The following is a 13,872-nucleotide window of genomic DNA, read 5'->3' as shown; positions in this document are numbered from 1 at the left end:
AAAAAAACCCTCGGCATTAGACTCCACTGCAGGAAGCCTTCGCTGGCCACCAGCCCTCCACAGCTCCGGTCCCACCATCCCACCGCAGCAAGGCTCTGCCAGGGCAGCTCCCGGCCCGGGCACCAACTGGCCTTTCCTGCACCCACATCTTTTCTTTAGGAGCTCGGGAACATAAACTTGAGGCCATCTGAAGAAGGGACGGGCGTCCAGCCCAGCGCTGATGCTGGGGTCACCGCGATGGGCTCCTCGGGGCTGGTGTCACCCCCGGGCCCCGCTCTGCCGCCCGGGCAGGGGCCGCATCCCCCCGGCACCCGCTGCCCTCCTTTCGGTTCACAGCACAGCAATGACCCGGCGAGTGTTTCTCAGTATTTTCCATCTCTACACGGTGGCTCTGGATTCTTCTCCTCGAGGTCGGCACCACGTAAACAAGAACCCTCCAGAGAGTTTTTTTTTTTTTTTTTTTAACACCATCTCTTGGCCACACGCACTCCCCGAGAAACGCGCTCTGCTGCAAGAGGGACGCTCGCGGATTAATGAGCTCCCCGCGGCCCCACGGCGGGGCTCGCCGGCATCTCATTAAAATCACACCAGCTGAAACGAAGCCGGTCCCGAGCCTCCCCATCTGCCCGTGCCCACTTCGGCTCGGCTCCAGGCGGAGGGTCCCTGCCGAGGGCTGCAGGAGGGGAAGGACGGGCACGGACACTGCCGGGGTGGGGAGAAGCAGCTAAAAAAAGGGGGCCAGCTAAAAAGGTTCATCGCCAGGATTCATGCTTGGAGAGGAGCCGTTGGGCTCGTCACATGCAAAGCTGCCGGACTCCGTTGCGCATGCCGTACGGCAGAGACAGATGTGCAAGCGCGCGGGCTCCCAGGACTGCGGGGTGGGGGGGGGGATTTTAATCCTGGATTTTCGTTTGCAGAACGAAAGCCGCCAGCCTGCCGGGCGCGTTGGAGGGAGGGCGCCGGCTGGTGCTTCTCCCCTCCTTTGCTGCCACCAGCGGCAGGGGGGAGCTGCTCTCAGCCAGGGCTGCGRCGGGGGCAGCGGCACTTTGCAACCCGAGGCTCGTGGCACAAGCGGGGCTCAGCTGAGCAGTCCCGGCAGGCCCTTTCCCAGCTCCGCGCAGCGCTGTCCAGCTCTTCAACGGCGTCTCCACGTGCGTGCCGACAACCACAGGTTGCTTTAGAAAGACCACGTCCCCAGCGCAGTCCCAGGACCGTTACCTCAGTTGTTCACCCGCACCCCAAGTGATGAACCCACCACACCTGGTCCCCAAAACCCCAGGACACCTCCGAGCTGAGCCTTGACCCCGCTTTCGCCATGCCTACCTCGCTGTTTCGTGCCTGGAGCAAAGCCTCCATCCTCCTCATTTTTTCCAGCTCRATTTCCCTGGCTATGAGCTGCTTGGCTTGGTAGGTGAGCTGCCTCCGAGCCGGGAGGTCGGGGAACCTGCAGACGTCTTCCACGTTCCTTCATTAACAGGACGGCACRCGAGGAAGGGGAAAGAGAACAAACAGAGAGACAAGAAATCAATACTGCAAAAAAGTGGTCAGAAGACAGACTCGCTGCTCAGGCATCTGCTGCACCACAACCCCCGCAGCAGGATGCGGCCCCGCTGTCCACCAGCGGTGCAGAAGGACGTTCACGGCCGCCGCGTCCCACGGCCGATGCAGCGAGGCCCGGGAGCACGTCCGGCCCCGGCCCCGCGCCGTGCCTCCCCGCCGCCGGGGGCAAAGCCCACCTCTACCCCTCCGAGGTCCACGCGYGCAACCAGTTTTAGAAGCGAGCCAGCAAGAGCTGCCAAAAGTGCGGACGCACATCGCCTCAGCAGATCTCGCGTCAGTGACAATGGCAAAGAGATGATGCACTTCTTAATCTTGGTTTTAAGGCAAGAAAAAGAAACCACACGCTGCTCTGTGCCAAACAGGTTGTCCTGAAAGAGGTCAAAGTCATAAATCACAGATCAAGCACAAGCAGCAACAGAGCCCTTTGCACGAACCCTGACACCTCGCTCCCCCGTGCCCCACGGGCAACAGGACCCTGCCGCACCCGAAGGCGCGAGCGGTCCGAGCGGCAGCATCCCAACGCCTCTCGCGGGACCGAGGGAGGCGGCAGAACGGGCCCAACGGGACGAGCCCGCGCGGGAAGCCGAGCTCCCTCCCGCAGGGACGAGACCCGGCACGCGCGAGGGAGGGCGGCCGCGGGGCTGCGCGGGGACCGAACTCCCGGCACCGGGTCCAGCCCGCCGCAGCGTTTCGCTGCCTCCTCTCTTCCCGAGCCAATGCACCACTATCCAACACAGCATCCTTGAACTGCCTCACCTCCTGCTACAGCACCACAGGGGAAAAAAGGAGAGAAAAAGACTATGACCACCTCCATCGCTTATTTTATTGAGACATAGCTGTGAACAGTCATTTTGCTTAATCAGAGCAGTTTTATCCTTAATGGGGCTGCTGCACCTGATCTGGAGCTAAGCCTTTTTCAGGACAGTTGGAGCAAACACAGCTTGAGCACTTCTTAGTAACCAGCTGATTCGGTTCATCTGACAGTTATAAATATTTCATACCTTATCTGCATTTGATATTATTTCCATTAAAATAAAGGGAACAAATGCACACGTCAGATGGACTTGCAGTCATTTAGAAACTAGCTGTCAAATCTACTATTTAAAAAGTCATTTCTCTTCCCGTTTCTCCTCACTTGGTCACTGAGCTGCCTTTCAAGAAGGGCAGGAAAGCAACAAGATAGGTACCCAAGCCTGCTGCTGCAGGAAAAGTAAACTCACAAAACCTAGCTTTGCTTTTTTAAAAGCCTTGCTCCTTTCAGACACTGCAGTCACCGAAAAGAGGCCGCCCGCTGCTCCCACCGCCCTGCAGCTTTCAGACTAGCAGCCCAACGTGCGGATGGCAGGACGGCTCGCTACAACTGCAGCAGCTCCCTTAGGCCTTTCCACGAAAAAATAAAACACTTCACTGTAATTAGATACAGCTGTTTGATTTAACAGAGGCTAATTTTTTTTAATTAACTTTTTTGTACCAGGAAGACATTAGCATTGCTCCAAGCTAAGGGCCAGGTCCGCGTTACCTTGCTGCAGTATTTCCTCAAACCCTGGAAGTGTTTCCAGCTCTGTAGAGCCTTAAAATGCAAAGAAGGCTGAAGTTTAGTAACGACACATGATTGATCTACAAATCCAGGAATAAGGCCTTTAGAGCCAGCCTGCTGCCTCTCACCCTGCTGCAGCACCCAGGAGACTGGCCCAGCAGGACCGGGCCGAGGCCAGCAGCCGAAGGGGAGCTGCAAAGCGGCCGGAGCTCGCCTCGGCCTCCCGAGCAGCAGAGGTGGCATCTCAACTGCTCTGGGCACGCGTGAACGGGGACATCAGTCACAACACATAAACAAGCCTCTCCGTGAGCTTTTCAACAACAAAAAAGCACCTTCGTGCTTAGCCCCACTAAACCACTAAGCTGCGGCACGGGAGACACCATACGACCCAGTGACGCTGGCTGCAGGGACAGCGGCGCTGGTGGCTCCCGGCCAAAGGAGAGACAGAGAGGAGCGTCAGGGCTGGCAGGGAGCTCCGGGCTAGACAGTGCTGCAAACCTGCAAGAACTCGTCCCTTCGCCAACCAACACCAGCGTTAGTTTTGGATACGTCCTCAACACAACGCACTGCAAGATGTTCACGGCAAAAGCCCTTAGGAAGGGGCTTTGCTTTGCAAAGAGGGTCCGGGTTGCCAAGCACTAGGCTTTCCTTCACTCCTGCTTTTTGCTGGTGACACACGAATCTGCCTTGAGTACCGTGGCCTTTGCTGACCAAGTCAAAGTGCACGCTGCACCCTTCCCCCAGCAAACCCTCCAGCACCTTCGGTCCTTTCTCTGCTGACTCTTAGCATCTCCATTAGGAGCCTCAAAGCTACTATTTCCTTTTCTTTAATCCAGTCAAAGCAAAATCAGCCCCCCTTTAGCATATGTGTGACTGTACAAGCCAGCAGTATTGGACTCTGCAGCCGTCGGGTCTCATGGGAGAGGTAAAACCCAGGGTGTCACTGGGCAGAGGGGGCTGCTGCTGGCATGTGTTCCTGGGAACGGCCAACTCAGCAGTGCAAAAAAAGGAGGTAAGAACCGTCATCAAAAAAGAGAGAAAGAAAAAAATGGGTATTTAGACTGAAAAAACCTCACTAAGCCCCTTAGAAGGATGTAAGGGATTTGGCACAGCAGGGCATTTTTGTAGCACTAACCTCAGAAGCGTTTTGCCATTATCATCATTATTCTTAAATGTATACAGGAAAGAGTCACATTATTGTAATTTAGGACGAGCATTTCAGAAGTTCCTAAAAGACACAAGAGATCAAGTCTCTGCTGGGATTTCTGCTTTTTTGTTCGTAATGTCTTATCCACCACGAAGGAGAAGCCGTTCCCAGTCACCCACCTGCCAACAGTGGAGCGGCCGCGCGGGAGAGGGGCACAGCCCAGAGACGCCGGCAAAGAGCCCGCCGCAGGAACGAGAAAGCAGGCGAGCCAGAGAAAAGCCAGATTGGTGGAAGTTAAAGAGGATAAAACGAGGTCTGATCAGCACGGGGGGAGGCAGCAAGGGGTAGGAGCGCGCGCAGGGAGGCGATGTCCTTAATGGCAACGTGGAGATGAGCGCGTTTGCTCTTTCAGCTGGTTTGCCATCTGCTCCTGACCTCAAATACCACAAACACCTCTTAAAAAACAGGCTTTCCATCAGAAAGAGCAGCACAGAAAGGGGACTGCCTAGAGGCTTCCTCATTGTGGAAAGGACCACGATGGCGAGCAAAAAAGGTCATCGGGTCCACTGTTTTTCACATCATCTACTAAACCTCTAGCTGTAGCTTCTACTCTGAAAATAAAGAAATGTCCCGGTCCAAGAGCGATGTGGCATGACCCGGGAACACTCGGAGCGACACAGCTGCACCCCTGGCTTAGATCAGAGCTCCTGGGAGCTAACCGAGGTCTCTCCAGAGAAACCTTTAACCACACATTGCAGGAAACCAAGCCTATGCCCTGACGGCTTCAGGCTCCAATTTCTCTCTGAATGCTTTCATTTCTCTTAATTTACCATCTTCAACCCAATTCTTTCTGTCTACCCTCTTAAGTGTCCACCAAGTCCTATCTCAGTCAACATCTCGCTTCATCCAGCCCCATCCGAGGTAGCCTGCATCCATTCCCACCAAGCTGCCCACAGCTTATAAGGGCAACAGATCTGTACCAGGGCAGTTTCACGGTGTGACACAGCCCCAGACACACTTACGGGTCGAGCTTGTAGATGTACTGGCCCTCGGGTGTGCGCTCCTGGTGGTAGGTGAGGTTGTAGGCCAGCATGGTGCTGATGAGGTCAGTGAGCTGCTGCTTCTCCTTGAGGCTGTACAGCTGCATGTTCACCTGGGAGGACAGCGGAGCTCTTCAGGGAACGGCGCGGAGGTTAAGTAAGGGGAGAGCACAATTAATCTGTAATAACTTCTACATACAAAAATAACCTGAAGCAGATATTTTTCCTTGATACAAGAAAGGACAGTTAATACCCAAGAGGATCAGACCAGGGAGAAAAAGATTAGTTTCCTATTAGGGACACCATGTACTTCACAGAGCTGGAAAGTCCCCTCCGTAGGCCAACAGGGTAAGTGCAGCCATGGGCTTCGGTGAACCAAGCAGCCCCATGCAGCGCAAGGTGCTGCCCAGGAGAAGCGTTGGAGCCGGAGGAGAGAGCAGCGGGGGCTGCCGGGTGCCTCACCGGTCGGAGCTTCGGGGCGATGATATCCAAGAGCAAACAGAGCACCTCCAAGATGAAAGCCTGCTGCCCAGCACGGCTCCGGGCGCTGGGCGTTATTCCCGACACCATGGACATGATGAGGTTCTGCATGTGGTTCAGTTTGGCCAAGGCCTGGGGTGAGAGAAATGCTTCAGCCACCGCAGGGCAAGCGCAGCTCCAACCGGCCACCCTCTGCGGGCGGTGGGGCTGAAGTCAGGCACCCTCTGGCCCTCCCGGCACTCACCTCGTGCTGGCTGTGGGGATACACCAGCCGGGGGATGCTGGAAGCCGCAAAGAGGAGGTGGAAAGCCACGGGTAGGAAGGGCAGGTACCTCATCAGCTGGAAGCTCTGCCCGTGCAGCACAGCCCTGCCGAGCACGTCGGAGAAGCCCAGCCACTCCAGGGCCAGGCACACCGAGCCGAAACTGGAGTCCCTCAGCTTCATGTTGAGGAAGTTGTCATACAGGCCCTGCAGGGACCAGGTGGAAGGGGCGTCACCAACGGCTCTGGGCCGAGCAGTCCAACCCTTCCAAGCTAGGATTTTAAGCAACCTGATAACTCAACTCCAGCACTGAGTGTCAGCTCAATACTCTACCCAGAATTACGTATGTACCCACAGAACAAAGATGAACAGCATCAGAGTGCTGCACCCTTGCAGGTCACTGCAGGGAGGGGTTTCTGAGCCACCGAGTAGCCGTGACACCCAGGATCCGTGTGGTGTGGCAGGGGAGGCACCTGGCTTTCCTGGCCAGGCTGCTTTACCTGCGTGAGCTTCTCAGGCTCCCCCGCAGCAACGGCGAGGTGAAGGACGTGGTGGAACCTGTGTGAGGCCGTGTTGAAGCTGGTCTTCGTCCCGAGGTGCAGCAGGCTGTCGTCGTCCCCAAGGAGCTGGTTTGGCAAAGCGGGGTCCACTCCTATCCTGCGCCTAGGGAGACCAGACGGGAAGGTGCTCATGATGTCCAGCTGAGCAACAAGCCCTTGCAAAAACGGAACAGACCAGTGCTGAACGGGCCACCAAGAAATATCTGGACCATTTCAAACCAGGTTGAAGACAATATTGATGTCAAATTATCAGGCACTAATGAAAGCAAACAAAGGGATTCTGGAACACACAAATCTGCTTAAACAAAGCCCTGTCTGCTGCAGGACAGATCATCTGTACAGGGGTGGTTCAGGTCTCTCCACTGTGTGTCCTGCAAGGAGATTACGTGATACCACAAAGCACAGTGCACCAAACAGACTGTTTCCTAAGCTTTTGCATATGCCGGTGATCTAATGAATTCTCCTGTTTACCTTTGAACCTTTGGGAGCTGGAAAATCTCTTGCCAAATGGAGAAGAGCCCCTTGTTCTGGTCCTTCAAGCCTATCTTCATAGTCTGCACCATCTGCACACTTAGCTCCTTCTGGCCTCGGCCGTGCAGGAACTGCAACACAAGAAGGAGAAACTCTGGGAAGAAAATGAGCAAAGGGAGAAGGGGGATGTTGACATAGTTATCCAGCTCTAAGAAAAACATGAGACACAGGCAACTCATTTTTCCTCACTTTGTAGGGGAATTGAGCTTCCCTTCTGCTGCAAGTGCAGGCTCTTCTGCCATACCTGCAAGGTGTTTATGCACGAGCGGATGTCATTCTCCGTCTTCTCGCACAGGGCCAGGAGCGCTCCCGTATCCGCCTTCATGCCCTGCCTGAGGGCGATCTAGAAGAAAAGGACTTCCTGAGACCTGCTCCCATCCGCTTGCCTGCTGCTGACCCCAGGGAGGGCCCACGGCCCAGCCGCACCTCGGAGAGCCGCTGAGCCAGCCGGGACGAGGCCGTCTGCGGGAAGTTCAACAGGAACGACTGCTGCCGCAGCTGCCTGAGAGATGGGACGTACCTGGCAGAGGGAAACGCACAGATCTCTGAGCAACCCTGACGGAAGGGGAAATCCAGTCGTTAAAAAGAGAAGTGCGTTATTTAAGAGCTACCTACACAAAACTGTGCATCTATGTGCACGAACGCTACCATACGTTGAAACCTAGCAAAAAGTCACACAAGCAGACGCAAAATCTGATGAGTTTAAGAAAAGTTGAATGCGTTGCAGGTTTACTTCGGAAGGTGTTTCTGATCTGAGGTCTGGCACCAGCCAGCTCAGCATGAGGAGGCTTGCCGGAGGGTGCCTCTTCCTGCAAGGCTGACGGTGATGCTACCCCTCCCCGCAAGCACCACCACAACCACCTAACCCAGGAGCACAGGCTGGATCCAGCTTGTAATCTCTCTCCGTTTTCTGACCCGGATGGACAAGCATTACTAACTGGTCATTGCAGATGCAGATGATGGGTCTGAGCAGCAGGCCACCTTCCCTCCTCCTCCTCCGGCCTACGCCGGGCGCTGCCTCGGCCTCCACCTCCTTACGGTTGATGATATTTAGCAGCACATTGATAGACGCCTTAGGAAAAGTTAAGAGACAAAAAGAAACAAACGCTTGCTGCTTAGAGACAAGAAACAGCTGGCAGAAACCGAGCAGGGTCACAGCCATGGACAGAGTTGTGGACACGGGATGATAACCCAGAGCCAAGCGCGAAGGTGGCCTGATGCAGGCTGCTGGCGAGGGCTTACAGTGGGCGCGCCGTCAATCTCATCAATAATCAGGCAGTTGGGCTTCTCGTTGGCACCCAGCACGGACTTCATCTGCGTGGCAGCTTCAATGCGGGTTTTGAAAGCTTCCGGGCTGCGGTCATCACTGCAAAAACAACAGCAACAACAAAATACTCCAGGTTGCTCCTGCACAGCACCATTCCACCGTTTTTTTTGGATGGAGCAGGGCTGGGCAGCCCGCAGACTAACCTGGCGTTCATTTCGACCACGTTGTACCCCGCGTGCTTCGCGATGACATGGGCCAGCGTGGTCTTTCCTAAACCAGGTGGTCCACACAGCAATGCTGCCTGCAGAGAGGGTGACATCAGCCTCGCACGCTCCAGGGCATGGATTTATCCAAGCACCACGCCTACGATATATGGGGGCCAGGCTCTACAGCCTGCAAACGGCTCCACCTTCAACCCCTGCAAGCCGCTGCACTGATCACTGTGTTTGTGGACATACTGGGAAAAGGGACAAGCAGCTGCAAGAAGGGAATCACAACAGAAACTCTCAGGGAGGACAGTGGCAGCTGTATCTCATGCACATGAAGATTCACTTAAGTTTTTAGTACGGGGCTGAACAAAAACCTTTCCAGAATTATATCCTGGGGAAGCAATACTGTAAGTAACTATTTTTGTTTCCCCTTTTTTATATCCTTTCATTGCACAGGTTAAAGCTGCTAAAATGGCCTGGGTGTATTATCTCTGACCCCTTTACTGTCTCATTATCATTGCTCTTTTCTGGATGCAGAATTTCTTGCTCAAAGACATGTCACATTTGCCCCACACAACTGAAGTCAAGACCAACCTCTCCATAAAAGAGTCTACCTTTCCTCTACCATTCCATTTACTCTATGTTTTGTTGGAAAAATTCTCTTGATATCTGTTCCCATCCCCGTTATCACATTGTTTAAGCTGAAACAGAAAAGAAAAGGAGGAATACCTTACATTTGCTAAAGGAGAAACAGGGAATCTAATTTCTCCTGGATTTATGTTGAAAGAAAAGACCCTGCTCCCCACCACAGTGGTGGGATTAGGGGAGCATAAAAGGAAAGAACCATCGCAGCTGCATCTTGTCCTGCTCACCTTGTACTTTGGTCTCTTGTGCTGGTCCAGCTCAGCCTCCAGGATCTCCTCTGTGAGCTGGGCCTTACTTTTCCACTTATTCTGCTGCTCCTTGAGCTGTCTGAGTGGAGGATGAGCCTCAGCACTGGGCTTTGCTTTCTTCAGAGGTTTCTCCTTGCCAAACACCACTGTGTCCCAGAGCTTGAGCCACTTCAGAAGGCAGCGGTTTGTGTACTGCATGTTGGACACGAAAGAAAGCAATCAGCATTTGATCTCAGAAGTGTCCAGCTGAGGAGAGAGAAAGGCCTCTCCTTCGCGGCCTAAAAATCTCTGTTGTGTGCACAAGAACAAGCCAAGCAGCAGAGATGGCAGCCTGGAGGAGGCAACACACAACATGTCTGACCAGACGGACCTGAGCACTTGGCACTTCCCCTCTCACAACGCGAGAGCCTGGCTGGTTTTCCACAAGGCATCACAGGTGGGGCCAGAAATTGGGATGCCGCTTCCCTTACCAGCTCAGCCAGCATCCCGTGGTAGAACCAAGGACAAGTCCCAACATCTCACTCTCTCCTCTCCCTTGCATGACTCAGCTCAATCCAGTGGTTTTCAGCCTTTCCTAGATTGTGATCCTAATTTCCTACACGATTCCCAATAGAGGTTACAGGGCTAAAGTCCACTCAATAGTCTTGTTTGCCTTGATTATCTTTTACAGAACCTTTAGTCTGAGGGACCACAGACTATAGCTGGAAAAACACTGCTCTGAGCTCTCCGAAGCAAAAGCTGCCCCTGACTGCCTGTGCTGGGGTCTAACACAAGCAGAGTCCCCCAGCCATGCTAGCACATGCTCCTGTAAAACCTAGATCCCGCAGCATTAAAGAACAGTTATAAAAATGGTGAACCCACCCAAACCTCGTTTATACTAGCACCTCACATCATCACTGAGCAACTCGGTGTAGCGCCGGGGAGTAAATCTATCCACCCAGAGGCAGTGCAAGGCAGACTCCTCCTCATCGTCTGCCATCTCCGCATCCTCACTAGGCTTCGGGGTCTCATCACTGGCCTGGCTCTCAAGGCAGCTGCAAGAGCCACAAGTGAAGGGAAAGGCTCAGGGCAGAGCTCAGCAGTGCACCGTCCCTTCCACTGAACCCCGCGTTGGTTATAGTGCAGTAAAAACCAATCCATATCTTCCCAAGTGATAGCAACAGAAGAAAGCCCCCACCCAGCTCAATCCTAGGACTGCTACTTGCTCCCTTCAGCACTGTGTCCTTTCAGTACCATCCAGTGTTATCCCCAAGCTCACAATTTCCATTCCTCCAGCTCAGACTCCTTCAGCACCCAAAGCAATGCAGCTGCAAAGCTGCTGCTCTTGACAGAGAGGAATGACCACAGTGCTGCAGGTAAGTATTCTCATTTACTCCTTCTTCTACAGGAGCCCTTAGGGTGATGCCCCAAGATAAGGGCATTGCAGCATTAACATAATCCCAAAGTAAACAGCAGACTCTCTCCCAAAGGTCAGAATCCGGAAGAATGAGGTGCCCATCAAACACTTGATGAAGGAATTATCTTTGTTTTACAACAACCTGCCCAAACCACACAGGGAGCCTGGACAGAGCTGGGAACTAAACCGTAGCTTCCCAAGCTGAGGGTGTTGAGTGCCAACAGGCTCCTCTGCTCACAGGTACTTTGCAATTGGGACCCCAGTAGGAAAACTCCACTTCTCGATCCCCCCAGGAGCCACATCTGAGAACGCAGCAAGGACGGGAACTGCCAAACAACTCACGTGTTTATGATCTCTGTCAGCTGCTGCGAGGCCTCCAGAACTTGCCTTCGACGCTTGAACATAAACAAGGCAAGAGGGAAGTCAGAGATGCTCTGCTAACCACGGCTGGCCAGTGAGCAGGGACTTGAGAATCAACACTTCCCTATGGGGAGGGTTCCCCCCACCTCCCCAGTCGGGGAGGCAGCTCCTGCCGTCCCAGGGAGTTTACTGAAGGGCTAACAGAGAAAGTTTTGAAGGTAGGAATAAGACTAAATACCTCTTCATTCACTTGTTCCTTCAGGTAGGAGAAAGGTACCCCCAGCAAGTAAAGCGGCCGGTGCGCGTTCCAGCCCAGGGAGTCGGGGAGCTGTGAACGGCACACGCGTGTTCACACCAACGTAGGGCGCAGACACGCGTTTCGCCCTACATGCGCCCCTGAATCGGAGCTCACAGATGTAGCTGATTTAAACAAACGCAGCCCCCAACACCTCTTACCTCCACCCCTGTCCTGGAGCAATCTTCCTTCAGGACCAGAAAGACTCTGGTGCCCTCAGTGGACGTCACGTTGACATAGTCCTCCAGGATGGGTGGGCGCTTGAGAACTCGCTTTGGATTCTTCTCAGGGGGCGGTGTGGTTTGCAGAGGAACCATGTCATTCATTCCCAGGGGGTCCAAGTTGGAGAACATCAGGCCACTTTAGAAGGAGGCAAGAGAAAGAGCACTTCAGTCCCCACCCTAGGGGAGAAATTCAGTATGGAGCCACTTCAGCAGCACCCTGTGGGCCTTGGTCTACCCCACGTCACTCAGGGAAACAAAGAGGAGGCAGCTGAAGGTGGGAGGCTAATAGGTCACAAATGGAAACACATTAAATTCCCATGTGGACATCTGCATTCAGAAATAAAACAGCCTTAATTCTCTGTAGCTTAACCATAGGAGGATTTCTCTCAAAACCACAGGGGATTAAGCTGCTGGAAACAACATGCTACTTTACTCTGAACGAACACATCCCCGTGTTTTAACTTAAACGCGCTGCCTGCACGTGGTCAGTTTACCCACCACCACCTACTGAAGCATCTATGGGTACACAAGGCTGGAGCACTCCTCCAGCAAACCCAAAACACTTCCAAACGGGAACCGCTCAACCCCTGTCCCTCTCGGCTCCCCACAGCCTCCTCGGCCTGGCAGGCCAGCACAGCTCGAGCAGCGCTTCCCTGAGACGCTCTGCTCCCGCGCCCACAGGCTCAGCCCTGAGCCCCGCCGAAATTCGAGTGACAGAGCAGGGCACCTCTCAGAGCCGCGCTCGCAGGAACGAGGCCTTAGGCGAGGTCGGACCTAAAGACGTCTGGATCTGCTGACATTGTCCCACCAGCTCCGTCCTACTGCTTCAGCTCCGCAGGTCCCTCAGCCACGACCACAGCACCCCAAGTCCCCTCTCCTCCCCAACACGGGCCTTCAGGCAACAACTACTAGTCCTGAAGCGAGGCACCGACGTACCCAGGGCAAGCGCAGATGCTTGTTCCCAGGGACCCAGCTGCAGCCCCGGCCCCACGCCTCCCCTGAGCAAGCAYGGCCTGTCCAGCTGGCGCTGCCAACAGAGACACAGCGAGTCCCCACCACCACCAAGCACCTTCCCCTCCTAATCCAGGTGGAGATTCAGTGGTCCTGGGGTTTCCAGCGGTAATGCAGCTCATAGCATTAACACAGTTCCCAGATTCAGCAGAGTTCCACACAAAACCAGGAGAAGATGCCCAGGGCTGGCTAACCTGGCACTCTGCAGGGCAGCGGGTGCCATCGGGTAGGGTGGCAGGGTGACAGCATCCTGGGGGAAATCAGGAACCAACTCATCACCCGCACCGAAGTTCAGCTTCTTGACAGCTTCCAGACGCTGCCGCTTCGGTTTCGGAGCTGCGAGAGGCAAAAAGGAAGAGAAAAGAGAAGCAAAGTTGGCCAAAGCGTGAGTGCTACAGTGCAAGACCACCGGGCTTCACCTCCGCCCACCCGCGAGACGGGCGACGAGCGTCGGAAAGCACTGCGGAAGGAGCCAGGGCTTCCAGCAGAGGAGGAACTTCGACACCGCGGGACAACACGGGCCGCCGCGAGACCCCGGCGACGGAGGGCTGCCCCCCGCCGCAGAGCGACCCGCGGGCGCACGCGCAGCCCCCGGCCCACCGGGCTCTCTGGCAAAACCTACTGAGCGCTGCAGAAGGCGGCGGGGGCAGCTGCCCCCCCGGGGACGCCTCCTCCTCCGCCAGGCGCCGGGGGCTGCTGCCCAGCTCCCGCTTCTTGGGGTTGGCGGCCGGGGGGCCGCGAGCGCCTTCCCCGAGGTGCGCGGCGCTGCGTGCGGCGGCATCCTCCCCCGGCGTCTGCTTTCTGCTGCGGAACTGGGAGACTCTGGGGGCCGGCGGCGGGGAGGGAGGATCTGGAAGAGATTCTCGGTGAAGCTTTTTGCCCTCGCCAGGGCCGCGGCGCCTCGCGTCGGCGGCACCGACGGGGCACGGCACGGTCCGCGGGGCACCGCGCGCCCACCTTCGAGCTCGGCCAGCACCTCCAGCTCGGCCGCGAAGCGCTCGTGGAAGTCCTGCTCGTAGAGGTCCTGCTCGTAGAGGTCCTCCTCGGGGGCCCCGTCGGGACCCTCCATGGGGCCGCGCCGCGCCCGCGCCCGCGCCCGC

The 13,872-nt window shown here is 55.4% G+C and overlaps 1 protein-coding gene across 2 annotated transcripts in view; it reads right to left on the bottom strand.

Moving 5' to 3' along the window:
* CHTF18 (chromosome transmission fidelity factor 18) overlaps window positions 1–13,863 on the bottom strand; it is a 15,379-nt gene extending 1,516 nt beyond the window's left edge. The window contains exons 1-19 of one of the 2 annotated variants that reach the window (XM_085301948.1): window positions 13,730–13,863; window positions 13,395–13,622; window positions 12,967–13,108; window positions 11,699–11,897; window positions 11,481–11,570; window positions 11,225–11,277; window positions 10,376–10,520; window positions 9,466–9,678; window positions 8,588–8,685; window positions 8,360–8,483; window positions 8,056–8,189; window positions 7,544–7,637; window positions 7,362–7,460; window positions 7,058–7,188; window positions 6,527–6,689; window positions 6,009–6,233; window positions 5,747–5,896; window positions 5,267–5,397; window positions 1,324–1,465 (exon numbers count right to left, since the gene is read on the bottom strand). In XM_085301948.1, coding sequence (XP_085158074.1) covers window positions 1,324–1,465; window positions 5,267–5,397; window positions 5,747–5,896; window positions 6,009–6,233; window positions 6,527–6,689; window positions 7,058–7,188; window positions 7,362–7,460; window positions 7,544–7,637; window positions 8,056–8,189; window positions 8,360–8,483; window positions 8,588–8,685; window positions 9,466–9,678; window positions 10,376–10,520; window positions 11,225–11,277; window positions 11,481–11,570; window positions 11,699–11,897; window positions 12,967–13,108; window positions 13,395–13,622; window positions 13,730–13,841 — 2,673 coding nt within the window. In that variant the 5' untranslated portion in view covers window positions 13,842–13,863. The remainder of the gene's footprint in view (window positions 1–1,323; window positions 1,466–5,266; window positions 5,398–5,746; window positions 5,897–6,008; window positions 6,234–6,526; window positions 6,690–7,057; window positions 7,189–7,361; window positions 7,461–7,543; window positions 7,638–8,055; window positions 8,190–8,359; window positions 8,484–8,587; window positions 8,686–9,465; window positions 9,679–10,375; window positions 10,521–11,224; window positions 11,278–11,480; window positions 11,571–11,698; window positions 11,898–12,966; window positions 13,109–13,394; window positions 13,623–13,729) is intronic. The other variant, XM_085301949.1, reaches the window with a different exon arrangement.
* Between the last annotated feature and the right edge of the window lie 9 nt (window positions 13,864–13,872).

This window comes from Rhea americana, unplaced genomic scaffold (genome assembly GCF_003343005.1).
Source record: "Rhea americana isolate MKP2758 unplaced genomic scaffold, rheAme1 scaffold_181, whole genome shotgun sequence".
Classification (NCBI taxonomy): Eukaryota; Metazoa; Chordata; class Aves; order Rheiformes; family Rheidae; genus Rhea; species Rhea americana.
This window is presented reverse-complemented; position numbering and strand designations above follow the sequence as displayed.